A 25,193-nucleotide genomic window follows, 5' to 3' on the forward strand; every position below is an offset into this window, starting at 1 on the left:
TCTAGCATCCCCTGCCTTCCAGCCCATAGTATCCCTCCTCCATAGTGTGCATTCACCTATATTAACCTCTATCTACCCAAGATCCTAGCCCAGTGATGGCGAACCTTTTAAAGACTGACTGCCCCAAACCCAAAACCCACTTATGTATCGTTGGGTGCTGGTTGGGCGTGGCCCATTGGGTGGGCATGGCTGCAGTGGTAACGGCAGACTCGGTGAGACTAAAAAGCTCAATCAATCAATTCCAACTTTGCGAAATCTTTTTTTTTCCTGTCAGAAATTGAAATTGATTGATTGATTGAACCTTTTTTTTTTTTTTGCACATGGCGGCAGAGGCCTAAAGCAAAAAGGTTTTATAAAACCCAGATGAAGGCCTAGGACTGAGGCAATGGCGCGCATGCCCACAGAGAGGGCTCTGTGTGCCACCTGTGGCACGCTTGCCATAGGTTCGCCACCACAGTCCTAGCCCATCTGCCTGCACTCTCCAGTGCCCACTTGTAGCCCCCACTGGTTTGCCCATTCTGTCATAGTGTCTAGTGGTTATGGTACCAGGCTAGACACCCAGACCCTGTGACTTCTAGTCCCACCTTAGGCATGAAAACCGACTGGATGACTTTGGGCCAGTCACTGTCTCTCAGTCCAATCCACCTTACAGGGTTGTTGTGAGGAAAATAGGAGGATGAAGGTGTATTAGCTATGTTTGCCATCTTGAATTATTTATAAGAAGGGAGGGAGAGAGGGGAGGAGAAAAAGAAAGAAAGAAAGAAAGAAAGAAAGAAAGAAAGAAAGAAAGAAAGAAAGAAAGAAAGAAAGAAAGAAAGAAAGATGGATGAAGAAAAAGAAAATCTTCCAAAACACTGTTTTAAATTAATTTTGAAGACTGGATTATCTCATTGGATAAATGTAATCAAGGGCTCAGCCAACATGAAAATTGGAGATTTAGGATAAAAACAATAGGTACAGCAATTAAGATAGGGGAGCTTACTGCCAAGTTTGATGGGTTTCCTCCTGTTATTTTTTACTTCTGATTTGGAAAAACCAATATATTGTGTGAATGTAGCCACTCTGGGTTAAGCATGTTGTGGAAACATTAGTCATTGAAAAAGAGTTCCAGAGAAGTTCCTGAGGTGGGGGAAAACCTTTTTCTCCCCCCACTTGGACCCTTTCTATCTAAAGCAGTGGTTCTCAACCTTTTTAATGCCGCGACCCCCAACCGGTCGTAAGTTGAGGACTATTCAACTGGTCATAAGTCGAGGACTACTCAACTGGTGCAGCACCGTTTGCAGAATGGGACTTTTGGCGGGCTCACCAGGGCAGAGGCAGCCTGGACAATTCCTATTGGCTTTTGAAAGCCAATAGAATTAGACTCTATTCAAGAGAGTCTATTCTATTGGCTTTCAAAAGCCAATAGAATAAAAGGGAGTAGCATAGCTAAGGAAAAGGGGAAAAAAATGGTGGACTGCGTTCTTTGGCGACCCCCGTGAAATGGTCATTCGACCCCAAATGGGGTCCCAACCCACAGGTTGAGAACCACTGATCTAAAGACACACACAGCTCAGTAAAAAATAAAAGTGCACAATCAAGGATGTTGTATAAGAATGCCTCAGCTTTGCAGCCCTTCTGATAGTTCACATTCTTTTCCTTGAGCACTAGGGTCTGCTTAACCTTAGCTCAGTGTTTCTCAACCTTGCTGACTTTAAAATGTATGGACTTCAATTCTCAGAATTCCCCAGCCAGCCATGCTAAACATTGAGCTAGTTGTTATGCTGGACTGTAGCCAGTTTACAGATTAAGCTACATAACCAAGCTAAAGCCCTCCTCCAATTCACAATATGGTTTAGCTCAGTGGTGGCGAACCTATGGCACGTGTGCCAAAGGCGGCACTCGGAGCCCTCTCTGTGGGCACGTGTGCTGTCGCCCCAGCCCCGCCTCCTCCTGCGGCCCCCTCCTCACCAGCAGCCCCCCCAGAGGAGAGTCGCCCCCAGGCACGTCCCGTGCGGAGCAACGCAGCCAAGGACATGGCAGCCAGACAGCGGGGACAAGACTCTGCCCTCACGCCCCGTCACGCGCAGTTGATGCTGTGGGGCATGGGCGGAGGGTGTGGCCGCCATGGCACTGCTAGGCCCCTGGGCGATCTGCTGCGGGCCATGGAGGCGGTGAGTGGCCCTGCGGGCAGGTGGGGCAGGGCAGAGTGTGGGCAGAGCAGAGGGTGAATGGGCCAGGGGGGCAGAGCAGAGACGGGACAGGGGGCGGTGCAGTTTTTGGGCACTCAGTCTCTAAAAGGTTCGCCATCAATGGTTTAGCTTATTGTAAATTGAAGAGGCATCTCTGGCTAAATTTTGTAATGGAGCTCTGAACTAGATAGATTTTTGACCTCACTCTGCCAGACTTTGAAACCTAGGGATGAAGCCTCCGTTTACCTGAAGTAGTCTATCTCAGAATACCAACCAAGTTCATGTCCTGGTGATGGGCTTCCTTGAGATTTCTAGATGTTCACCATGTGAAAAGAGACCACCTTGGTTACTTTTTCTTGTAAAGTCTGCTTCTTGTTTCAGACTCCACCAACTCTAGTGAAAATATGTACATGATGAACTCTGTTGGTCCTCCACCAAGCCGGCCTGGAGTAAGTATCTTCTTCCTGCTCACTCCCTGTTGCTGGGTGATATTCTATGACAAATTTCTTATTTCACCATGAGTGAGTTGGGCGGCCGTATACATTTTCTTAATAAATAAATACAAACATGAAGGGGAATGCTGTCATGCTTCTCCACCTGGAATCTGCCCTTCCTAATTATTTCTGTATTTCTCTTCTTTTCACACTCTCTGTGCATAATGTTTAGTTCTCCATGGGGCCAAGTCCAGAAGGTCCAATGGCGGGAATGAGTGCCATGGAACCCCATCATATGAATGGATCACTAGGTAAGTATGGACCTGCCTGCAAGGCTGGCCATGGACAATAAAATCCAAAATGACCATTGTAGTGGAGAAAGGAAGCCCAAGTGTATCATTTCAAAGGACGGGGAGGGGAGAATATTGTATAACTCTCCTCCCTTATTCCATGTCCTTGTTATTGTTGGATTCTTAGTGTCCCCTTATATGCTAAAAGAGGTCAAGTCCAGTAGAATGTGATTTCCAATTATTTTAGGGCACATTCCTAAAATACATTACTGATGTCCATTCAGAAATGCTTTGTCATTGGCTTCCTCTAAATGCTTTTTAATTTCCCAATGTAACCTCTAGATGTAAAATATTCTGATGGCCTCCTACCAAGTCCTGACCAACTCCAAGCTTGCTTAGCTTTTTGAGTTCAGCCAAGATCAGCTAGGTTCTGATTGAAGGAGAATTGCAGACCATTAGATGCCAGAATGCTAACTCTGAGTATTCTCTAGCTTTAATTTTGGCACAAAAAGATGAGGAACAACTTCCATGCTTCAGTATTGGAGAATTGGTGTTCCTGTATCAGGGGTAGTCAATTTTGGCTCTTTTATGACTCATGGATTTCAACTCCCAGAATTCCTGAGCCAGCATGGCTGGCTCAGGAATTCTGGGAGTTGAAGTCCATGAGTCATAAAAGAGCCAAGGTTGACTACCCATGTCCTATACAGAAACCCATTTATCTGTTGGTTATCAAGCAGGGATGTTGTGTAACTGAGGTTCCTGATACTTGATTTATGATTATTCATTCAGCAACCCTTCAACGCTAACTATGGTGCTAAATGAATGTGCACAGTTTGGATTCTAGTTGAAACTTATATAAGAACATAACTATTCCAGATAGGACTAGATATATGTTGGACTAGCTGTCTGAATTCAGGAGTAATAGCTTCCTTCATTCAAAGATGTCCTGGGGCTGGCTGACTTTTGTTGTTTTGGTCTCTGCTTTAAAAGCTCTGTGAAATGGCATGATTGCGGATGATCAGGCTTGCGGAAGTAAAACAATGATTGTGTGAAAAGGACCATATAGCTCTAGAATCAAGAACTGAACATTAACATCCCATTCAGAGGAGGCTTGAGGAAAGAAATAGGTTTTATAAGACTTCCTTAAAAACTGATAGTGATGGGAACTGATATTCTATACCTCTATAAAGTCCATTGACAAAAAGTTTTTATTGATAAGAATTTCTGTGGATTAAGTGGAGGCTCCTAAGACTTTGGCTGCCAACAAATCTGCTCTTTCCACAGAAGTCTTCCAACCTGATAGAGACCACCTAAGGCAGGAGTCTTCAAACTTGGCCCTTTTATGACTTGTGGACTTCAACTCCCAGAATTCCTCAGCCAGGCACGCTGGCTGAGGAATTCTGGGAGTTGAAGTCCACAAGTCATAAAAGGGCCAAGTTTGAAGACCCCTGACTTAAGGGCTGGGGTTTAACTGCCTTCGTTCTCATTGCAGGTCCAGGTGAAATAGATGGGATGCCCAAGGTAAGGGTTTGCATCATGGTGTCCTCTTCCAGAGGGTGAGCTGGAGTTCCACAGGCTCTGGGGACCAAGGGATTAGAAGGAGATCAGGAAAGATTATCTAGTTTTAAAGGGGAGCATGATTTTGTTTCTTCTCAGTGGGGCCCCCTCACATAGAATCTTACTCTTGAGTTTTAGGAATGAAGAGATTCAGTTGACCTCCCCAGGAATTAGTTTGCCTGTCATTGAAGGGCTGGTATTTGGGAGGGAACCATTTTATACTGTACAAAATCAGGGTCTTTCTAACTCTATCTGAATCACAATTAGTCCTTGATTTACAACCAGCCACTTAGCAACTGTTCGAAGTTATGACCAAGTCAAAAAAGAGGACCTATGATCCAAATTCAAAGTTTGTTTATTTATTTATTACATTTAGAGACAACCCATTATTCTCTGGGGGACTCTGGAAGTTGCAGTGGTTGGATCTCCCTGAACCAACTGAATTTTGGGCACTTAGCAATACTGCAAATGACTGCCTTTATGGCCATTTGCAGTATCCTAGGGTCACATGATTGTGTTTTATGACAGTTCTGCCAAAAACTGGCACTTCCAATTTTCAGCAAAATTGCTGCCATAGCAAATCATTTAGTTCGCTTAACAACCAAGGATTCACTTAACCAAGGATTTGTTTATCAACCACCACAAAAAAGATTGTAAAATTGGCTTGGTCATGTGATTAGCCTGTTTTGCAACCATTATGACGTTCAGTCATATTGGGCAGGCTCCATTACTCTCGTATGTTGAGGACTGTCTATAATTAAGCAGCTTATTTCTGTGTGAGAAAATTCCTACAACAACATTACTTCCCCTTGACCTAGTTAAACTGATTGTGCAGACAGAATCTAAGAACTTTATAAGGTCCAGAAACTTTTTAAAAAGCCAACCTTTTCCAGGTGATGCCTTTTTAACAATGCTCTCTATAGCTCTCTGACAGGGTGTTCTAATCATGGTTCAGGTGTGAATTGCCTGGGTTTTTTCTCTCTCTCTTTTATTTCTGATTCCCAAGAATTCCCCGGGTAGCATGGCCAGCATAGCTAACCCACCGGGCACCCCACGTGATGACAGCAGCAGTGAGATGGGCAGCAGCTTCATAAACCCCTTCCAAAGCGAGAGCGTAAGGGCCTGCGTGGAGCGGCGGCCGCGGAGGGGGCGGGGATCTCGGGGGGCACGCGGGGGGCGGGGCACCCTGTGGCAGGGTCGGACTGGGCTGTCAGTACCAACAGCTAACAGTGCCATCTCATGCTGGAAGCAGCAGCTGTCAGAGGTGTGAAGAGGGGGCCGGTGCCCCCCCTCCATGATGGACCCTTCCTCTAATGCTGTGGTGTCTCCCATCTGTCTCCCCAGTATTCGCCCAGCATGACTATGAGCGTGTGACCCGGCCCGGATGCCCAGTCCCAGAGGAGCCAGACTGATGCCCCCCAGGGGTCTTAATCCCCCTGTATTTAATAACAGCTTCCCTTGATTGCTAGTCTCCGCCCCCCCTGCCCCCAGTCTGGACTTTTGCTCCCCGCCCAGGTCACCGCCTGCCCTCTAACTGGTACTCAGTAAACTGTAGTGACGCGAGAATTGTCACTAATCAAGTGGGACAGCCGAAGGTTTGATATGCTGCACAAGTGGACAGTTATGAAAGGCAGGGAGCTGCACCCCCTCCTCCTGGACTGCAGCATCCCATACCCTGAGGGGTTTATGATGATCCATTGGACATTGGGACTGTCATCCACCGTGCATCTTTGGACTTTTTAAATTCTGCATTGTAGCAGGAACAGTTGTGCTGTTTGGAAAGCTTCATTTTGGTCTCTATTCTTAAAACTGGTGGTACAGTTGGGAAAAAGGCATGTGCATCAGGAAACATGGTTAAGACTCTTCCGGAGTCTTGAAGTTCAGCAGGAGGGCTAGAGGAATACACAGGGCCCATTTTGGTGAGCTCGGGAGGCAAATGGGGAAGGTGTGGTGGGTGAAAGTTGACTGCCACGAGCTGATTGAATTAAAAGTAAATTTGGAGGTGTGTGGACTTTGCTGGCAATGCAAAAGTTTTTGGGGCGTGGGCAGACTCTCTTGTCTTCGTGTCTGCAGTCAGCTTTGGTTTCCTGCCTATGTTCACTGGCTAGAAAAAAAATAGCAAAGTTGTTTCCTAATTGCACAGACTTCCATGGAAGTATTCTTGATTCTGCCCATATTAGTTGGCAGAGACTGTGTGATACCAGATGCTATTGGGGGGGGAGGAGATACCCTAATAATTGAACTTCAGGTGAATTTGAGCTTGGTTCCTGATGACTTCACAGAAACGTCCATGTTGTTTTCTTGGCAATAGCATGGAAGTATTTTACCATTGCATTCTTAGGGGATGTATTTTCAGCTTCCTACAGCCTTGGGATTGCCTAATGGTCTCCCGTTCTGGTACTAACCAGACTAAAATCTGCACAGCTTCCAAGGCTAGAGAAGGTCAGCCAGATGCTGCCACCAGCTGATCTACTAGTTGCTATGCAAAGACATAAATTATGATAGCAGTTACTGTTTTTCCCTGCATCATGTTTTTAACCTTTTTCATTTTTCTCTCATATTGGGTGTTTTAAACACCTGTGGCGAATAAACTTGGCTGTAAGGGAACTTTATGGCAGTCAACAGAGGTGCACATTAGAGATTTCCCCTGTTCTGTCTTCCATCCCTTTCAGCTAAGAAGGTAAAGGGGAAACGCTGTGAATGACTTGTAAAAAAAGGCTATACCTCCATCTCTTCCCAAATACACCCTTGACTGTCTCTTCAAAAGTCAGTCTTCCATCTGTCAGCTTTCAGATACCTCCTATTACAATTCCTGCCACCCATAGCCAGCAACTTTGGATGTTGGGAGCTGAAAGCTAAGACCTGTGAAGGGCATCAACTCAAGGAAGCCTATTATATTTATGTGCCAGTGAATAGAATACATTGGAAGAGATATAATCGTTTGGCCTATTCTCATATCTGTTATCAAAGGAACACAACCTTTGTGTGTCCTGTGGGATGGAGGGAGATGGTTTGGCCCTTGAACAGGGGTATCCTTTGAGGTTTATATTGTGAAAGTGGCAACAATGTGAAAGTGGTTGGCCTTTGCTATCTGGGAGGATTGACTTCCCGGTCTAGTCTATAGTACTGGAATGTCCTGAAGGCCTCACAGCCAAGTGCTAAGCAGGCCTAATCTACTTACCTTTTTTCTAAGAACCACTATGTTGGCAAAGGGCTGCCACCAGCGGTTACAAATCACAGTCCAAGCATGGGTGATTTGCTTGTGTGGTGTAGGCAACCACCATAGCTGGACAGCTTTTGAGCTCAAGGCAAGGGAAGCCCACCTTCTCCTTGATTATCAGAGAACTCTTCCAGCAGAAAGTTTACTCAAACATGTATCCAGAGTTTGTCTTCTTGTGTCTTAAATTCATTCAAGCTACAGAGGTCTTGACTTTCAGTGGTACTCCAAGAGTGCCATCATATTTTCTCTTTCCTCCTGTTTTTTTTCCCTCAAGGCTTAACACACCCAACTCCTTCAGTCTCTTCTCGTAGGACTAAAATTCCTATTTGAGCAGACAAGATCAAGAAACAGGAAGACTAAAACTATATTGAATAGGCTACAGTAACGGAATCTTGCAAGTCTGCCCATGTTTTCCCTTCTATCCTTCTTATACCAGGAGGAACCTGAACCTGAATCTTTTTCTAATAGTTCCCCACTTACGTGGGCTTAATGCATGCTTCAGCATCTGTGGTTGTTCTGTGGGCTACTCAGTGTCTTCTCCAAAGTCACCTCCATCGCACCCTACAGTTCCTGGCCCAACTGTCCTTTCCCCTACTTTTTTGAACTCAGTCTAGTTTGTTTCCATTCTTAAAACGTGGCATCAAGAACCAGACTGAACAATACACTATTTTTATTATTGTCATCCCCATCATCTCTGCAAGCTGAGATGCCTGAGCCTGACCTTTCCAGAAAATATTGGGATGTTAGATCTCAGCTTTGGGATCAGCAAAAAAAAAAAAAAGAACTGAGTCATTCTGGGTTGCTTGGTTAGATATGAGTGATCATTGCAATCCATAGGCATTCAAAGGGAGAAAGTGAAGAACATGCTTGAACAATACTCTTGCAACACAAATTCTGCCCCCCAGTATTTGATGTTCCTATATATTTTGGAATTGTGATTAGGTGTGATTAAGCATAGGTGCCTGTATTATTATCCACTAAAATAATCAGCATAGATCTTGGGCTGGATTTGAAATCTGAGAGACATGCTGGAAGAGGTCACATACAAAAGTGAGAACAAAAACTATTTCACCTTAATTTGACTCTTGATTCAAATGAACTGAAGACAATATATTGGGGCTTTCCATGTCCCTCTCCATTAGCACATTAACAATTAAAATTAAGGGACAGTTTTTACAGGGGCTTTTAGTGAAGTTGCAGATTGTGCGTTCCCTGCTTTAGATCTGCTAGTTCTAGATTTTCTGAAAAGAGAACGCTAGTTCTGGATTTTTCCATCAGCTCTTTCAAATACTATTCTTCACCATCTGTTTTTTTTATAGCCCACCAGCCCTTGTTCCTCTTACATAGGCTAGTGCTATACACTATAAAAAAAGTAGGCACTAAGCTTGCTTGCTTCATGTACATGAGAACAGCTCTGGCCACAGGGATCCAAGTATGAGAGAGCCAGATTTAGAATGGGTTTACCTCTCTGAGGCCATTACTATTTTACGAAGATCCCCTCTTCCCACAGTTTCAGCAGCTGAATTTAGGTAGGCACAAAGACACAAATCTATATATGTAGGAACAATTTCTAGCTGATTGCAACCTTTCTACCCAGCTCTCCTTGGATGCAGCTCGCATCCCATCTTTCCAGCGTCACTGGAATAGGATACTGACTCACTCTCCCACCCACCACCATCATTGCAGAAACTTAAGAACTCATGTAAGCGCTGTTTCTGTTGCCACCACCCTTAGGAGAAACAGGTACATTCCATAATAACAAGGCAAAAGGCAGAATCTATTTTTTTTCAACAATTTATATAAAAACGGGCTCTTATAATCCTATTCTTTCCTCCCTAGGGATTTTAGCGAGAAGGCAAGGAGGGCTCTTTCCGACCGTGTTCTCATTTCTGCCTAGTCACTCTGTAACTTCCAAAACCATGTTTACACCTAGCACTTCCATACCTTTGGGATGTGTGTGATCTTTTAATAGCAACTGAATTATATGTAAAGATTTGGGGATTTGGATTGTATATTCCCATTTGGTACAAAATTTCCTCCTCAACTTAACTTGGATCTGGGTCTGGGGGATAAATGTCCTCAATTGGTATCTTAATCAAATTCACATCTCAAATTTATAGGCGCAGAGAAAAATTTAAGGGGAGGGCAGGCGGTTATTTCTGCATCTCAGAATTTTGTAATATAGCTTTTTCTCCAAACTGCAAGGAAAAGCAACTACAAAAAATGTACGTAAGGAAAAATGATACGTAAAAAGTTAGGGCAAAATTTTACATCCAAAATGTAATTGTTCTAAAGTTACAAGTGACGCAGAAACAGAAGCAAATTAATTTGTGGCTGAAAAAAAATGAGGAATCAAATTCATATTCATAACTTCTTAACACTTTTGAAGTGTTGGGGTTTCACAACTTTTGTTCAATTGTAAAAAGTATTTTGGGGAGAAATGTTTGACTCTGTTCTTTTTTTCTGGTTTTGGGGTCAAACTTCTGCACAAATTTAAAGAATGGGAAAGAAGGCAAATTTGCTGCCTCAATCCAGATCCAAAGGAATTACAGCATCAGCTTGGGCTTTTTTTTCATTGTTATTCTGTGTAAATAAAATACCATTTTTGGAGGAAGTCATTGAATTTTTAAGGTTTCCAATGAGAAAACTTGCATCAATAAATGTAATTTGGATTTTTTTAAGAAAAAATGTCTACAAGTGGTTTGTTGTTTCCCATTCAGCAAGCAGAACAATCTGCTATCTTCCGTCAGGGGACAAACCCTTATATTGCTATGATAAAAACCAAGATTCAACTACTAAGCCAACATCTGGTGGCCAGATGCCAGCAGCAAGCCTCCTACAGGAATATCACATATTTTTCTTGTTTGAATCCTAGCACTCATTTTCAGTTGGAGTATAGGGGCACTGGTAGGGCAGAGCAAGAATAAATTGAATACAGTCTCTTTCTACTACAGCAAAGATCCTGCCACACTAATCAAGGAGAGAAGCAACCTAGAACAATTAATCAGTGGAAAAACCTGCCTCCAGAAGCGGTGAATGCACCAACACTGGAAGTTTTTAAGAAGAGACTTGACAGCCATTTGTCTGAAATGGTGTAGGGTTTCCTGCCTGAGCAGGGGGTTGGACTAGATGACTTCCAAGGTCCCTTCCAACATTATTATTATTATTATATCCCCCTGGATAGTCAAGAAATCCTTCTTTCTTGTTCTAATTACCAAAGGCACACCATTTCTTAATACTAAAGCTGTATTTAGTCATCCTAAGATCAGTTTGGGTCAATCAACAGATTCAGTTTTTTAAAAAAGGGTCCAGCAAGTTGTTGTCAAGTCCTAGCAATCACATAAATCTTCAGCAGATGGGTTTTTTTTCTAGTTGTCATTTTACAGGATATATTACATGAGTTTTCTATAGATTGTACAAACCACAGAGATCTGTATGCCAGTAGGGGTTGAGGTAGCCTTAGCCGACAATGGGAGATCGGAGGCTGATATCACAAAATAACCCGGCCATCTCATCTTTCAATGTGTTTATTCCAATGTCACCATTAAAAAAGGATAGCCAAATAAATCTAAATTTCTCAGCTAGATGAAAGGTATGACTATAGTTATATCTTATTTCAAACATTCAAGCGTTCAAATTAAATTTCATTCATAACAGGTAAGGACACAGATAAGAAGGTATGTTGCCTATCTCCAAAATACAGCTTTACCACTACTACATAAAAATCTAAGTAACCAAATACAAAAAAATGGGACGGGGTGTGTGTGTGTGTGTGTAGGAGGCAACTAGTCCAAGTTGTAAATCTGGTCTGGTTACCATGCAGTGTTGACTAAGCGTGGAGCATGCTGGGTTTCTAATTTTGCAGGTCACTTAAGTGAGTGGCTGTGGGCACTGGAGTCTGGGAGGCCATTACTTTCAATGGGATCCACAAAGCCATTCATGTGGGAGGCTGCCTTTTTAGGCGTGGCTAGCCAAGCTGGGGGCACAGGGGAATGGCCTTGCTTGGCATAGCTCCACGATCTCTGGGTCCTATATTCCAGCTGCATGTGGTTTTGTGGCGGGAGCCCTACACAGGCCCTGTGGAAGAAAGGAAAAGCCAGCAGGTTAGCACACCTTGCTTGCAAGCAATCATTCCTCCCCAACACACCCACGTTTTAAATCTTCAGTCAAAAGGAGACATAGGTTTTATATCGTGCAGGAAGAAAAAGGGTTTTCTACTGCTTATAAAATTCATGAATTAAAACTCTTGGCTGGGAGATCTATGGCAGAGGAGTAACACAAACTTGAAGGAGCACTGCCATAAAACAGTGCTTTCTAGCTTGTCAGAAAGAGTTGGATAAATTCACAGAAATAGCTCTTAACAATAACTAGTAACCATGACAGCTAAACACAAATCTATGGAGGGAGCTATCCAAGTATTCGGGCCTTGGGGAAAACAGGAGGGTTGTTGTCTGTCTAGTAGAAACAATGTGGGGATGGAGTGCTACATTTTAAGCTGAAGTTAATGGAGTTAGGGGATAGTGGAGGGCCTGAAAAACCAGAGACCTACAAGGAAGAAATGCAGGGGGTTACCATGGTGACTCGAACACAGTTCTCAGCAGACCCAGTCAAAAACAAATGCAGGAGTTGCTATGGTTACCTTCACAACTCTTGAGTGAGATGGGAGGTTTAAAAATGTGAATAAAAAAGAAAAGAAAATGCTCTTGTGGTAACAAAGGGCAGTTGGGACTGAACCTATGTAACCAGAGTCCGTTTGCATCTTCCACACTCTTGAGTTTAATTAAGCCTCAAAAACTAGCTTAAAAATTATGGAACTATGTACACACCCCAAGTTGTGTTTTTTAGCTGAACACCACCCAGAGCCACTCGGAGAGTCACATGGGAGGTACTTAAATTGGATAAATAAAGTGGAGTATTGTGCAGAGCAAATACAGATTTCCACTGCGATACAATCCATATGCAGCTGGCTGCTTACGGGATGTTATCCAAAGGGTTGTCGTTACCTGAATAGGTTCTCAATAGCAGCCCGCTGACGGAAGAGCGCGTTGACCACTGGAGCGCCTTTAGGAACAAGGGGAGCCTTGCAGAGGAAGCTCAAAAGGGACAAGGTGCTGTGAAGGCGCTCTGGTTCGGAGTCTCCTATGCCCACCTGGATCCGTTGGCAGAGCTCAGCCAGAATGACCAAGTCTAAGATTATGGGAGCAGCCAGTAACGAATCCTGCAGAACAAATCAGAATGCAACTTTGAAGGTTATTCCAATGTAGGAATATACATCAAGTTCCTAAATTCAGATTTGGCAGTTATTCCCTGCCTGTGGGCTAGGCAAGAAATGGAATACCTCCTTCCATATGGTCCTCCTTCCCAATCTCTTGAACAGGGATGCTGGGGAAAAAAAATCCATAATCTCCTCTCCAATGTAGAGCTTTCAGAACATGTCTGCCTCACGTGGAATCCTACAGCTGTGTACCCACCTCGCACACATTGTGAATGACGATGGTGTTGGTCCCCCCCAAAGCGATCTCCGAAGTATATTCATCTAGTGCCCGCTTGCTGTCACCAATGTAGGGCAGGTACTTGATCACCACCTGTCTGGGGAGTGTGCAGTGGTGTCTATGAGCAAGCAACAAGTAAATAATCCCTTGCAGCCAAAAGAGATGAACACCCCCAATGTGCACACACACACCACAAACAGCACTATTGTGCTCCAAATCACACCACTGCCTCTCACTCACACAGTGATCCGGCTGTTCCCCTGGTCCATATAGGATGGGGTTCGACTTCACCATGTCATCCACCACGTTGCTCTTGGAGATTTCCTTGGCGCGGAACTGAGCTGGTGCAGACAGGTTCCTTCCATCGTTGTTGCCCAAGTGGTTGTAGCTAACAATGGAGACTGGCTGTAAGGAAGGAAAGAGCGGTTGTTGAAAATGCAAGGTTTCTAGTCCTTAGTATGAGCTTTTGGAAAAAAATGAAATAATGCTTCTCCAATCATACGTATATTGCAAAGCAATGGCTGCTTACTTTCATGCTAATTCAGCTCAACCTTTGCATATAGATTTCAATGAAAAGGATACCTGAGGCCAGAGATCTCCCATGGTAATTTGTAGAATTCTGTTAATCTTTCTCCAGCTTTTTTACTATTCCTGAAATTTACTTACTAAAAGGAAAAGGTTTCAATTTCAGATGGGAGGTCATCTGCCTTGAAACAATCCTTTCCAGATGTGTTGACTATCACACCTATCATCCCCAAATTCAGCTAAAAGGCAATATGATTGTGGAGGATGGGAATGATAATCCAATGCATCAGGAGGATAGCAACAGCAATAGCACTTAGACTTATATATCGCTTCATAGTGCTTCACAACTCTAAGTGGTTTATAAAGTCAGCCTATTGCCCCCAACAATTTAGGTCCTCATTTTACCGATGTCGGATAGAAGGCTGACCCAACCTTGAGCCGGTGGGAATCGAACAGCTGGCAGATGACAGAATTAGCCTGCAATTCTTCATTCTAACCACTGCGCCACCACAGATACTAGCATGGAAAAAAACTGCCTGTGGTCAATCAGATTCATAAGAGATTTGTTCTATTTGAAATTGGCAAATTGGAGGTCTTGAAGTTCACACACCATTCAAACTACAATTATAAAATATTACAAGAGCAGCAATTAATGGCATTTAGCACTATGAAGAACATATTTATGTAATGTTCGTGGAGTTTCTTATTTTTTTACCCTGAGCCTGTGAATTCTTGCTTGGTTTGCAATATGAAAATGTATAAAGTGGTTCCAGCAAAGATCATACAGATAGTCTTCAACTTATGACTACAAATGAGATCTTAAATCCAATTATAAGTTGTTACAGTGACAAGCTGAAGCACCCATGTGATTGGAAGTGTTTTTCCATCATTTTTCACCAAGTTCTTAAGAAAATGCAGTAATCGTTTAACAAGTGTGGCAGTCATTAAGCAAATCCATTCATTCAAATGGAGTTTTTGCTAGAAACTGTCAAAAAACATGGTTTGCAACCATATGACTGCAGAATGCCTGGCCACTCATAAAAGTGACCAGTTGCCAAGCACCTGACATGCAGTCATATGATTGGGGGGGGATACAACCATTTATGAAGCTGGAGGGGTGGTTTAAAGGCTATAAAGCACCTGTCCCATAGCTGTCGTGATTGTAAGCTGAGAATTATCTGTACTACAGTTACACCAAAGGTGGAAAAATATGCCTCCTCCTCATGTTTGTAAAGTACTGTTCCCAGCATCCCTCACCATAAGCTATGAGGGGTAGGGTTATTGGAAGCTGGAATTCCACCACCTGTGGAAGGCCATGCATTACCCAAACTTACAGCATAACCAGCAAGTCCAAGGGTGTGCTCCATCCCACTGTTGTCACTCACCTTAATGCCAGAGCTGATGAGGAAGTCCACCAGAACGGACTTGAGCTTTGTCTGACCAGATTTGAAATCATCTCCGGCTATAAAGACTCCCTGCTGGATAGCAAGCTCAATAACTCCTGGCACAAAAGTGTTTTGGGGGGAGCCATTGATGTAAGTACAACCTTCCAGGATACTTGCCACAGCAAAGAGTGTAGAAGGAGAAACCTCCCGGCCAGCCTGGGGAAAAGCATCAAGAGGTCAATTGTTAATTTGGAGTAGGGATTTTGGTTTTAGTATCAACCTACATATTTGGCAAGAACTGTGGGAAAGGAATAGGAAACTCACTTTAGCTACCTCATATAAGGAAAATCTTTACAAGATGTTTTATAGATGGCATTTCCCACCCGTAAGGCTAGCCAAAATGGGTTCAAATATCTCACCCCTATGCTGGAAATGTAAAACAGCAATAGGTTCATACTACCATATGTGGTGGGAATGCCCAAAGACTTGTGAGTATTGGAACAGGACACAAAACTGGTTGAGGGATATATTAACAGAGTTAAAACCTGAACTCTTCTTGTTGGGAATAACGACAGAAAAATACGACAAGGGAACAATCTACTTGCTGCTACACATCCTGACTGCAGCTAGGCTTGCTTTAGCGCAAAAATGGAAGAGCAAGGAAATTCCCACAGAGGAAGAGATAATACATAAAATATTAGCATGTGCGGAAATGGACAGGGTCACAATGATATTAAAAGACAAATGTGGATCAGTTTATTATGAAACCTGGGATAAATTTTACCGCTGGAGGAATTTGAAGAGGACGGTCGGGATTAAAGATGAATGTTAAGATAGAAATATATGTTATTTTAGAACAAGTATTGTTTATAAAACTTAGATGTATATGTAGAGATGAAGAATTGATTGTAAAAAGTGGAATAATCTGATAAGAATGTATATACTGGAATGTCACGTTAACTCCAATGTTTGTTTGTTTTTAACTGTATTATAAATAAAATTTGTAAAAGAAAAAGAAAAAAAAGAGGTCAATTGGTCAGGAGACTGAACGATAGACCTCTTCTGCCCTTCAGCCCATAGAGATCCATATCCTCAATGAACTATTGAACGTTACAGATGTTGGAAATATCGATAAATTAGAAAAACCACAGAACAGGGCAATGGGCATTGAAGGGAGGACTGAGATACAATCTGGATTACAGAATAAGCTGGTTCACACATTGTACTAAGCCAAGATACTAGCTAGAACTGGCTGAGTTCATTCATAAGGTCAACTATGAGCTATTATTAACTACAGTAGCTGGGTTCACTTACCTCACTTAAACCAAAACACACAAATGTGTTTATATACCTAAGGAAAGTGGATAATACAATTCTTTTTGATGAAATGTAAAAGTCATAATATAATTGCAAATTCTCAGGTTGTCTGAGGATTTTGAAAATTTTAATACTTGCACATCTGGAAGAAAACTGAATTGGACAAGGCTTCACAAGGTAATCACAGTTAATTAAAGCTGAACATTTCTCTCATTCAGCCTTTGCTACAAATGTTTAAAACTTAGGCTATTGCATTTTCTTTCTGAAAAACCTTTATCTTAATTATGTACCACAGCTAAAAATTAAAGTAGTTGATATTTGGGTATGCTTACACAACAAGTATAAGTTGGTTTTTCAAAGCATTAACCTTCCTAGCATATCCAAGTAACTGAGAAAACATACAAATATACTTTCATTAAAAGCCTGGCCCATATGTCATATGTGGGGGGGGGTAGGAGAGGAGGGGGCCAACAAACAAGAATAATAAGTTTTTAACTGGTTTAGATTTGTATTGCTTAGGGTGTCTAATCTCAATGCAACATCTCTAAAACCTAAAGTTTATTTATTTATTTATTTATGAGACTTATATACCGCTTTTAAGTGCAAGCACTCTCTAAGCAGTGTACACCAGTAAGCAATGTATGTATGTATGTATGTATGTGTATGTATATGTGTATATATATATATATATATATATATATATATATATATATATATATTTATTTACATTGCCCCCAACAATCTGGGTCCTCATTTTACCTACCCCAGAAGGATGGAAGGCTGAGTCAACCTTGAGCCGGTGAGATTTGAACCGCTGACTTGCTGAACACAGTCAGCTAAAGTGGCCTGCAGTACTGCACTCTAACTGCTGCAGTTCAAGTTAAAGGAAAAGAAAATACAGCACGGGATGAAAGAAGCAAGGAAGCAAATACACCCATATCTCACCTCTATTGCTTGGAGTAAATTGCTAGCTGTATCATTCACTCCAGGATGGATTTCACAGAAGCGCTCAGTGTTGGCCGTCCAGAGGACAATCACCTTCTCTACCCCATTGGAGTTCTTGAAGTCCTGGATATCATGGCGAATCCGAGCCATCTTTGGAGGAAAAAAATAAGTAAGCAAAATGTCAGATCTTAACTACAAATGATAAATGAGTAGTTGCATTGCTGCTTCTCACAACTCATTCCACAAAGTCATACCAGATTCTTAATCAAAACATTTAAGCCAATCTTTATAAATGTAGCCTGGATGCATCACAAACAATTATTATTATGCCACCTAGAGTCACCGAAAGGGTGGCCATATTAAATAAATAAATAATAAAGTACCCATAAATTTGCGTCCAAATAAGCAGGATCTAACATGAGAAATTGCCACTTCAAATGACTCAGCAGCCTTTAATAAACCACTTTCTTCCCCCACCTAAAATAAGAAGGTAACATCCAGACTGCATAAGATAACACACACTGTACACTGCTCACTTGGGAAAACCCTTGGATAAAAGTAAATAAATTGGGATTTAACTAATCTAGGCAATTTAGATTATATATAGTACTACTGTAACATTCACATCCTCATTTTTTTTAATTTCTATTCAGTGCCTAACAATTCCAGCAATTTCCAAGCAAGTAATTTTCAGCAGCAACTAATGGAAAGGCCGCTTACTGAGATGGGACTCCAGAGATCGCCTGCAAATTGTTGGAGAGAATATTAGGCTAGATGGCCCAAGGTAGCTTCCTAGTTTAATGAAAAAAAAAATTAGCCAGCTATGTTGTACTCCTGGAGATCTGGGCCTGTATATCAGTGAAGGTGGCAGATATGCCAAGTTTTATCTCCAAAAGCTTTGGATAAAAGTATCTTTAAGGCGGAAAAAAAACCTTCAGTTCTTGATTTGCTTTGCAGGCTCATTGAAAATGTGCATAACTAGGAGATCCAGTTTAGCATAGGAGTTAAGGCCTAAGGCTAAAAGATAGGAATTTCTGAGTTCTAGTCCTGCCTTAGGCAAATAGCTAGCTGGGTGACCTTGAGCTAGTCACACACACTCAGCCCTAGGAAGGAGGCAATATCCAAGAAAATGGCAGGAATTAATGCAGGCATTTGCCATGAGTCAAAAATTGATTCAAAGGCATCCCCTCACCTCGCAAAAATAATCTCTTAAGTAGGCTGAGAAGTCACTTTTGTAGTGGTTGTGAATCTGTATGTCAAAGATGACCTGCCACGACATTTTTGGATGACATCTCAGCATTCACCAACACCTGATAACTATTCACAAAAGCACACCCATTGTCACACGTTTTTCAGAGGCTGCACAAGAAGAAGTGTGCTTTTGTGCATCTCTAAGTCTATAACATTCATGTGAGAATGCAGCATGCTTTCACACAGTTTTCAGAGGCTGTGGAAAAGCATTCTCCAAAGCCACATCAAGAACAAGGGCCTCAGGTGAACTGGAGCTGCCTCAAGTAGGCCTTAGGGGCCTGTCAACAGAAAGAGAACTCCGCTTGAGAGTAAATGGCAATCCTGGGGAGCTCTAGGCCATGGGGGCCACTGCACCATTCCCCAAGCCTTGTGCCCCTTGAGGAATGGTGCAAGGTGGTCTTTTAAAATGGCAGAGGTGATGCTAGAACTGAAGTTGAGGCCCAGGGCCAGCCTTGGCACTGCCAGGTGCTGCTGCTCAGGGTGGCCTAAGGTAGGAAGGATATAGCTTTTCCGTTGTTTAGGAGGGGGAGGTGTGGCACGCCAGCAGATTCCATATAGGTGTTTTCTGTATTTTTGACATACAGAGCCAAAAAGGCTCACCATCACTGGTCTAATGGTTACGGCGCTAGATAGAGCAGGGAAATCCAAATTCTAGCCCTGCCTTAGATATGAAAGCCAGGAGGGTGACTTTAGCCTGGTCATTATTTCAATCCTGGAAAAATGCTCCCAAGAAAACTGCTTGGACCTGTCCATCTCGTTGCCAAGAATCGAGACTTAATAGGAAGCACCTGCAGGCGGAACAGAAATGCAAAAACTGAACCACAAATATCTCCCCCAAAGCTTTGAAGGAAATGCCCCAAGCACACTTCTCAAAATTGCTATTCAAAATACCAAATGGTATTTTGACTGCAGAAATATTCTAACTCTATTTAATTCAGTTTGAACTTTAATCCAGTTTTGACTAATGTAGTTTTTAAGCCCGACCTAACTATTTAAAGAGTGGCACCAAGGTGGAAGACAAAAAATGGATCTCACTTCAAAAAAAAGGTGTAGGTTAGAGGGGTTCTTTTTAAAACAGACTTCTGTTAACTGCTTCACGAATGAATATTGAGCTGAAGGACCAGACTCTGAGTAACTTTACGCCTAACTTTGCACCTTCTACTCACCTGCTCTGTTCTGCTTCCGGTCAGAACATTGTCAGCTCTTTCTTCTTGATTGGCAGCAATGAACTCCGGGATGTAGATGGAAGGCCGAGGCTTCAGGCCTACCATGTAGGGGCGCAGCTGCTCTTGAAGGGGCCAGTCCAAGACCTCAGCCCTGCGCATGGCATCAGCCAAATTCATGGAGGAGATGTCCCAGCCTAGCAAGATGGAATTTATTTATTTTCAAAATTTATTGGCTGCCCATCTTACCAGAGGGTAGCTTTGGGCATTAGTTGTTAGACCCATACTTCAATATGACCACCTTCCCTTTTTTTTTTCTTTGATTGTTCTCCCCATTAAAGTATGCAACTTTAAAAAGAAGGCAAGCAGGCCCCCTTGCCTTGACATTTTTTTCCTCCAAACCAGTACTTACCATCAAAAACAATGTCATTAGGATGTACCATGGGGAGCATGTCATGGAAAGGAATATAGACATCTCCAGAGGGACTGGTCCCGAGACATACTGTGGATGCTTGTAAAAGAGAGCCATAGTAGTTGGCATGCTGAGGGGTAGAAGTGGGAGACCCGACATCAGTATGGGCAAAGAGGATGAAGCATTCAGTGGAACCACCTAGTGACCTTATCTAGCATGGACCACTTGCATTTTATATTAAATTTTAGAAGCTAGAGATGGAAGGGGCTGCCACTGACTCCAGCCTGCTCCCGAGAGCCAGAATCCAAATTAAAGCGTCCTAGATAGGCTTTAATTTGGTCTTCTAACCACCATTTGAACATATCTAGGAAAGAGGACTCTCTGGATAATTGTCCCCTCTGCTGAATGAGCATTATTCTTAAGAACTTTTAGGAAGTTCTTAACATTAGAGAAAGTAGATGTGGTCCTTTCATCTACACTTCAAAGGATTTCAGTGCAGATGACAAGAATGGCCTAAAATTGCTTGAAATACTAGAAAACTTGCCTGACTCATCCAGGACAGATGGGAAGCACAACTGGACAGCAGACAATTTTGTCCAGCATCATCAGGCCCACCAGTTTATACACAGCTTGGGGGTGCCTTCGAATCAGCATTGACTCCTGACTATTGCCTGGACTAGCCCTTCTTGGCAAGGCTTTTCAGAACTGATTTGCCATTTCCTCCTTCCTAGGGCTGAGAGAAGATGACTTGTCCACGGTCACCCGCCTGACTTTGTGACTAAAGGGGGACTAGAACTCACAGTCTCTAGTCTGGTGCCTTCTTAGACCAAACTGGCTCTTATACACAATTAGGAGACATTTAGGAAAAATGTTAATGGGAAAATACCTGGTCCCACAAGCCTACTAAGATTTTACTTTATATGTCAGTATCATAGCCTTATTATTTTCTCCTGGCTAAATTATCATTTATCAAGTCATGTTTAACACAAATTTAAGAGATGATCATTTATATATCCCCCTCCCCCATAAAATTAAAATTCTTCCACTGTCCAGGCAAGGATTTACTCAGAACCTATGAATACCAGAGAAATGAATGATTAATAAGTAATATGATTACATTTTTACCTTATAAGTTACCCTATTAGCTTCTCATCTTTTCTGCTAATCACAGACATATAGAAATATTCCGTTATATACAATGTTAAGCATATAACATTCTAATATACAAAATTCTGTCTCCTTTCCTGAAAAGGAGGAATGTTACTTATTGAAATAAAGGAAGAGCCATATATTTATTCACTCTGATATTCAGGAAAGGTAGAAGAAAAGATGATCCCAAAGTACTTGAACTCAATTTTGGGGGGTATAAAAACTGTAAATTTGTTTAAAAAATCTCTCACTAAAACTGAGCAACATAGTCACACCAAAAGCTAGGATATTTTGCCAAATCCATTAAATGACATTTATGAAACCTGGTACAATATTCCATAATGTCTATGTTTGGTTGAGGTGAAAGATAAAGCTAAATATTCATTAGACATTGCAGATTATAAACCAGTTTTTTTGCTCACAATTTTAGTGCCTCTCAGAAAACAATACACATATAACCGAGAATCTGAATGGCTCACTTACCTTTTGACCCCTCTTGGTCATCCAAGAGAGACCCAGCCTATTGGCCAAAACAGCAGCAGTCACTGTTGTGCCATTGTTCCCCCCCCAGCCAACAAGCATCACACCCAGCTTGGGGACCTGCAGGCCTGTGCGGAAAGTGAGATCAGTAGAAGTTGGCTTGACCTGTGGAAACACCCCACCATAGAAACCTTGTGAGATCAGAAGCTTAATGAGGATGGAAGGACTCAGCAAGATATGCTAATTCCAAAACAGGAAACCATTCTTATTTCCACATCTACACCATTTGCCATTATTTAAGGGGGGTGTTTCTTAAACGTGAGCAGTTTGGAACCTGGGATCCTTATAAACTCATAATCCCAGCCTACCTTTAGCTTCTTTCCCATAAGCTGGACCATATATATTCCTAACACATCGCTCCCATCTGTCAAACCATCCCTGAATGTTTCGTTGCAGATTTTATTGGCTCTACAAGGGGTGCCCCACTTGAAAAAAAGCAGTTGCCTTCCTCTTCACACACTGTTGAAGAATAGGTGATATCTTTGTTTCCTTCGTTAATACAGTATAAGATCCATTTAAAAGCTTTAAAAGCTCCTGGGGGATTTTTCCCTTTTTAATTGTGTACTACTCTGTTTATATTCAGACACATAGGACAGGCAACAGGCAATCAACTGTTGCAATCTGAATTCTTGTTCACAATTCCTACCTGCCATCTTCTTTCTACTTTTCCAGCCACATTACCACTGGTCAACAATTACATGCTCCATCAATTAGCCCCGCATGTCTCATTGGTGATTTCCCCCCTAAAAATTCTTTCACATTTCTGCAAAATGTAAAGTTCAGCAGAGCTTGTCAGTATTCTCTTTTAATAATAGTCCTGGTTGGATATATAACAATTCAAGAGAATTTATTGCTACCATCCTCTTCCTCATTATTTAATGCTTTAGCTATTAGTTTTCCCCCAATGCCTTCCATATATGTATCTCTCATAATCCCCTACCCAGGGCTGACAAAGCTAAGTTTGACTGCTCCAACTGAATTTGACTTTGTATTTTCCTAGCTGAAGCATAAATTACTTCAATTTTTTTTTTTTTCAACAGAGAAAAGACACCGTGTCCCCTTCTTACCTTGGTGACACCATTTTCCTGGCAGACCTGTACTGTGCCATAGGTGTACTTAGCCTCAATGAACTCCTGAGTGTACTTCACATTTGGGCTGTCCACTAGAAATGATGTTGCCATGTTTGTGCTGGATCAGGAAGAATGGGAACAACTGAGTTAGCCAGAATTTTAACTCTCTCCTTGAGTTAAAACTGGACACAGAGTATGACTTTCAGCTGGAAAGGCAAAATGTCTCTCTAGAGTGGACAGCTTGCACAGTCCTTTTGCTTAGAACGACTAAAGGGCTAAACAATGAGTCTCTCTCAGACTAGGCTGCTTAGGCCTTCCCAGCAAACATGCATACAGAGAAGCCACAGGCAACTTGTCTATGGGAATCCTAATTTGAAAAACTATAGTTTCTCAGGATATTCAGCCTATATAGGGCGGAACTGAGAAAGCTCTCCTAGACTCCCAGAATAGAGTGGGAAAAGTTAAAGGGAGCCAGGACAAGGGACATTGGGGGGGGGGGTGGCTGTCTGTGGGAAGGGGGAGTGTCTCACGCAGGTGGCGGCGGAATCCCTAAGGGAGACACGCAGACAGCAATGGGGTTCTCCACCGAGATCCCCACTTCCCTTGCCAAGTGGTGGGCCTGGCCCGGCTCGCTCCCACAGTCACTAGACACCCACTCCGCCTTTCTTTCAAGCCAATCGGCCAGGTAAGAGCAAAGGCTGGATGGAGACACCGCACCGTCAGGGGAAACGCCTCCCACCCGCCCACCGTCGTCTCCTCCCGAGCGAACCGGCTGCCTCGCCTCTTCCTAGGTGTCTCGCTTCAATTGCCCGCTTTCCTCGGGCAGTTTAAAGCCTGACTCCAGAGCAGGAGGACAAGGTTGAGCGGAAAAGGAGGCGCTGCCACTCCTCTACCTGAGAGCCCCGCTGCCCGCCCTCCTTTCCCCCCTAGCCAGGCACCCCGAGCGGCTCCAGCTTAGCGCAAGACCCGCAGCGACCCACCTGGAGCTTCAACGGTCGGTTAAGTCCTACTCGCCGTTCCACTGCGCCGGGGTTTATCAAATCACAGGATGCGCCGCCCCTTCCCCGGAGGCTCCGCCTCGTCGGGGGAAAAAAATTCTACATCTTTTTCCCGAGCACGCGCCTGCATCTGTTGCCGCCTCCCCCCTCGCCGCCCCGTGCGCTGGGTTGCTTTGCGCTTTGGCCCCCGGGCTTGCGCGCCCCTTCTTGTCTAAGGCTAGGTGGGAACGCTGGGCAATTGTGAGTAAGGAAATCCTTATTTCTGAAGCGAAGCCGGAGCAGAATTCGGTGTGTCTCTGAAATAGGTCGAGCTCAGCTAAATCCTGCTTAGAAATTGAACGGGACAACATTAGAAAATCCTGGGTTGGGAACGTGGGTTGCCATGCTGGAAGAAGACAGTGGCCATTGGTACTATAGTCAGAGCAAGGGTGCCCAGCCTTGGCAATCTTTGGCAACTTCAAGTCCCAGAATTTCCCAACCAGGCTGACTGTGGAATTCTGGGATTTGAAGTCCATAAGTCTTAAAAGTATTCAAATTTGGACACCCTTGGTGTAGTGGTAAAGGTGGTTGCCTAGAAACTAGGACACAGAGTTCTAGTCCTGCCTTACAACTGAAAGCTGACTAGGTGACTTTGGGCCATTGATTCTCTCTCAGCCCAGCTCACCTCACAAGGTTGTTGTGTGGAAAATAGGAATATGAAGGAGTATTAGGCATGTTTTCAGCCTTTAGTTACCTATAAAGCAATAAAGGCGGGATAATAGTCAAGTAAACTTCTTCGGAGTTATTACACATAGATATATAAACCCCTCTCCTGTGAATGTATCTATGAAAGCATCAGCAGTTCAGCTCAACTAGGAGAAAGCTTTACCCACCGGAACAGGGGTTGATTCCCTGCCCTCGATAATGGTTAATTCTTTTGCTGAGATCGGGGCCACGGGAGAATCAAGATCCCAAACATATTTGTGTGAACCACAACCTCAAACCCCTTCCAAGCTTCCTTCCAAGATTCAGTCCTGGAATACTGTATATGGGATTTAATCACTTTTGTTGTTAGTTGCGAAGTCGTGTCTGACCCATCGCGACCCCATGGACAACGTTCCTCCAGGCCTTCCTGTCCTCTACCCTCTTCTGGAGTCCATTTAAGCTCATGTCTACTGCTTCAGTGACTCCATCCAGCCACCTCATTCTCTGTCGTCCCTTTCTTCTATTGCCCTCAATCTTTCCCAGCATTAGGCCCTTCTCCAGTGAGTCCTTCCTTCTCATTAGGTGGCCAA

General features: G+C 43.1%; 2 protein-coding genes across 3 annotated transcripts in view; one reads left to right on the top strand and one right to left on the bottom strand.

Moving 5' to 3' along the window:
- The window catches only part of SSBP4 (single stranded DNA binding protein 4), a 56,424-nt gene extending 46,064 nt beyond the window's left edge, over positions 1–10,360 (top strand). The window contains exons 14-18 of one of the 2 annotated variants that reach the window (XM_039334696.1): positions 2,553–2,620; positions 2,838–2,916; positions 4,388–4,416; positions 5,459–5,566; positions 5,797–5,826. In XM_039334696.1, the coding sequence (XP_039190630.1) occupies positions 2,553–2,620; positions 2,838–2,916; positions 4,388–4,416; positions 5,459–5,566; positions 5,797–5,826 (314 nt within the window). Of the gene's footprint in view, positions 1–2,552; positions 2,621–2,837; positions 2,917–4,387; positions 4,417–5,458; positions 5,567–5,796 lie in introns of both variants that reach the window. The other variant, XM_039334695.1, reaches the window with a different exon arrangement.
- An 823-nt stretch (positions 10,361–11,183) lies between these two features.
- ISYNA1 (inositol-3-phosphate synthase 1) lies at positions 11,184–23,988 on the bottom strand. The gene is made up of 11 exons (XM_039334694.1): positions 23,902–23,988; positions 22,919–23,039; positions 21,795–21,956; positions 20,163–20,292; positions 19,754–19,947; positions 17,337–17,486; positions 15,075–15,290; positions 13,405–13,569; positions 13,144–13,257; positions 12,676–12,890; positions 11,184–11,749 (listed from the first exon to the last, which is right to left on the bottom strand). Exons 2-11 carry the CDS (start codon positions 23,030–23,032, stop codon positions 11,539–11,541), a joined length of 1,671 nt encoding a protein of 556 aa, XP_039190628.1. The 5' UTR covers positions 23,033–23,039; positions 23,902–23,988; the 3' UTR covers positions 11,184–11,538.
- Positions 23,989–25,193: the final 1,205 nt, after the last annotated feature.

Source organism: Crotalus tigris, unplaced genomic scaffold (genome assembly GCF_016545835.1).
Source record: "Crotalus tigris isolate CLP2741 ecotype Arizona unplaced genomic scaffold, ASM1654583v1 scf7180000017633.3093840, whole genome shotgun sequence".
Taxonomy (NCBI): Eukaryota; Metazoa; Chordata; class Lepidosauria; order Squamata; family Viperidae; genus Crotalus; species Crotalus tigris.

What these genes read in the sequence shown, in the direction of transcription:
- ISYNA1 (XM_039334694.1), bottom strand. Translation starts at nt 23,032, where the DNA reads ATGGCAACATCATTTCTAGTGGACAGCCCAAATGTGAAGTACACTCAG. An exon ending in GGGAACAGCCGGATCACTGT is followed by an intron (nt 13,258 to 13,404) that starts GTGAGTGAGAGG and finishes CTCCCCAGACAG; the next exon opens with GTGGTGATCAAGTACCTGCC. An exon ending in TCATTCACAATGTGTGCGAG is followed by an intron (nt 12,891 to 13,143) that starts GTGGGTACACAG and finishes TTTGTTCTGCAG; the next exon opens with GATTCGTTACTGGCTGCTCC.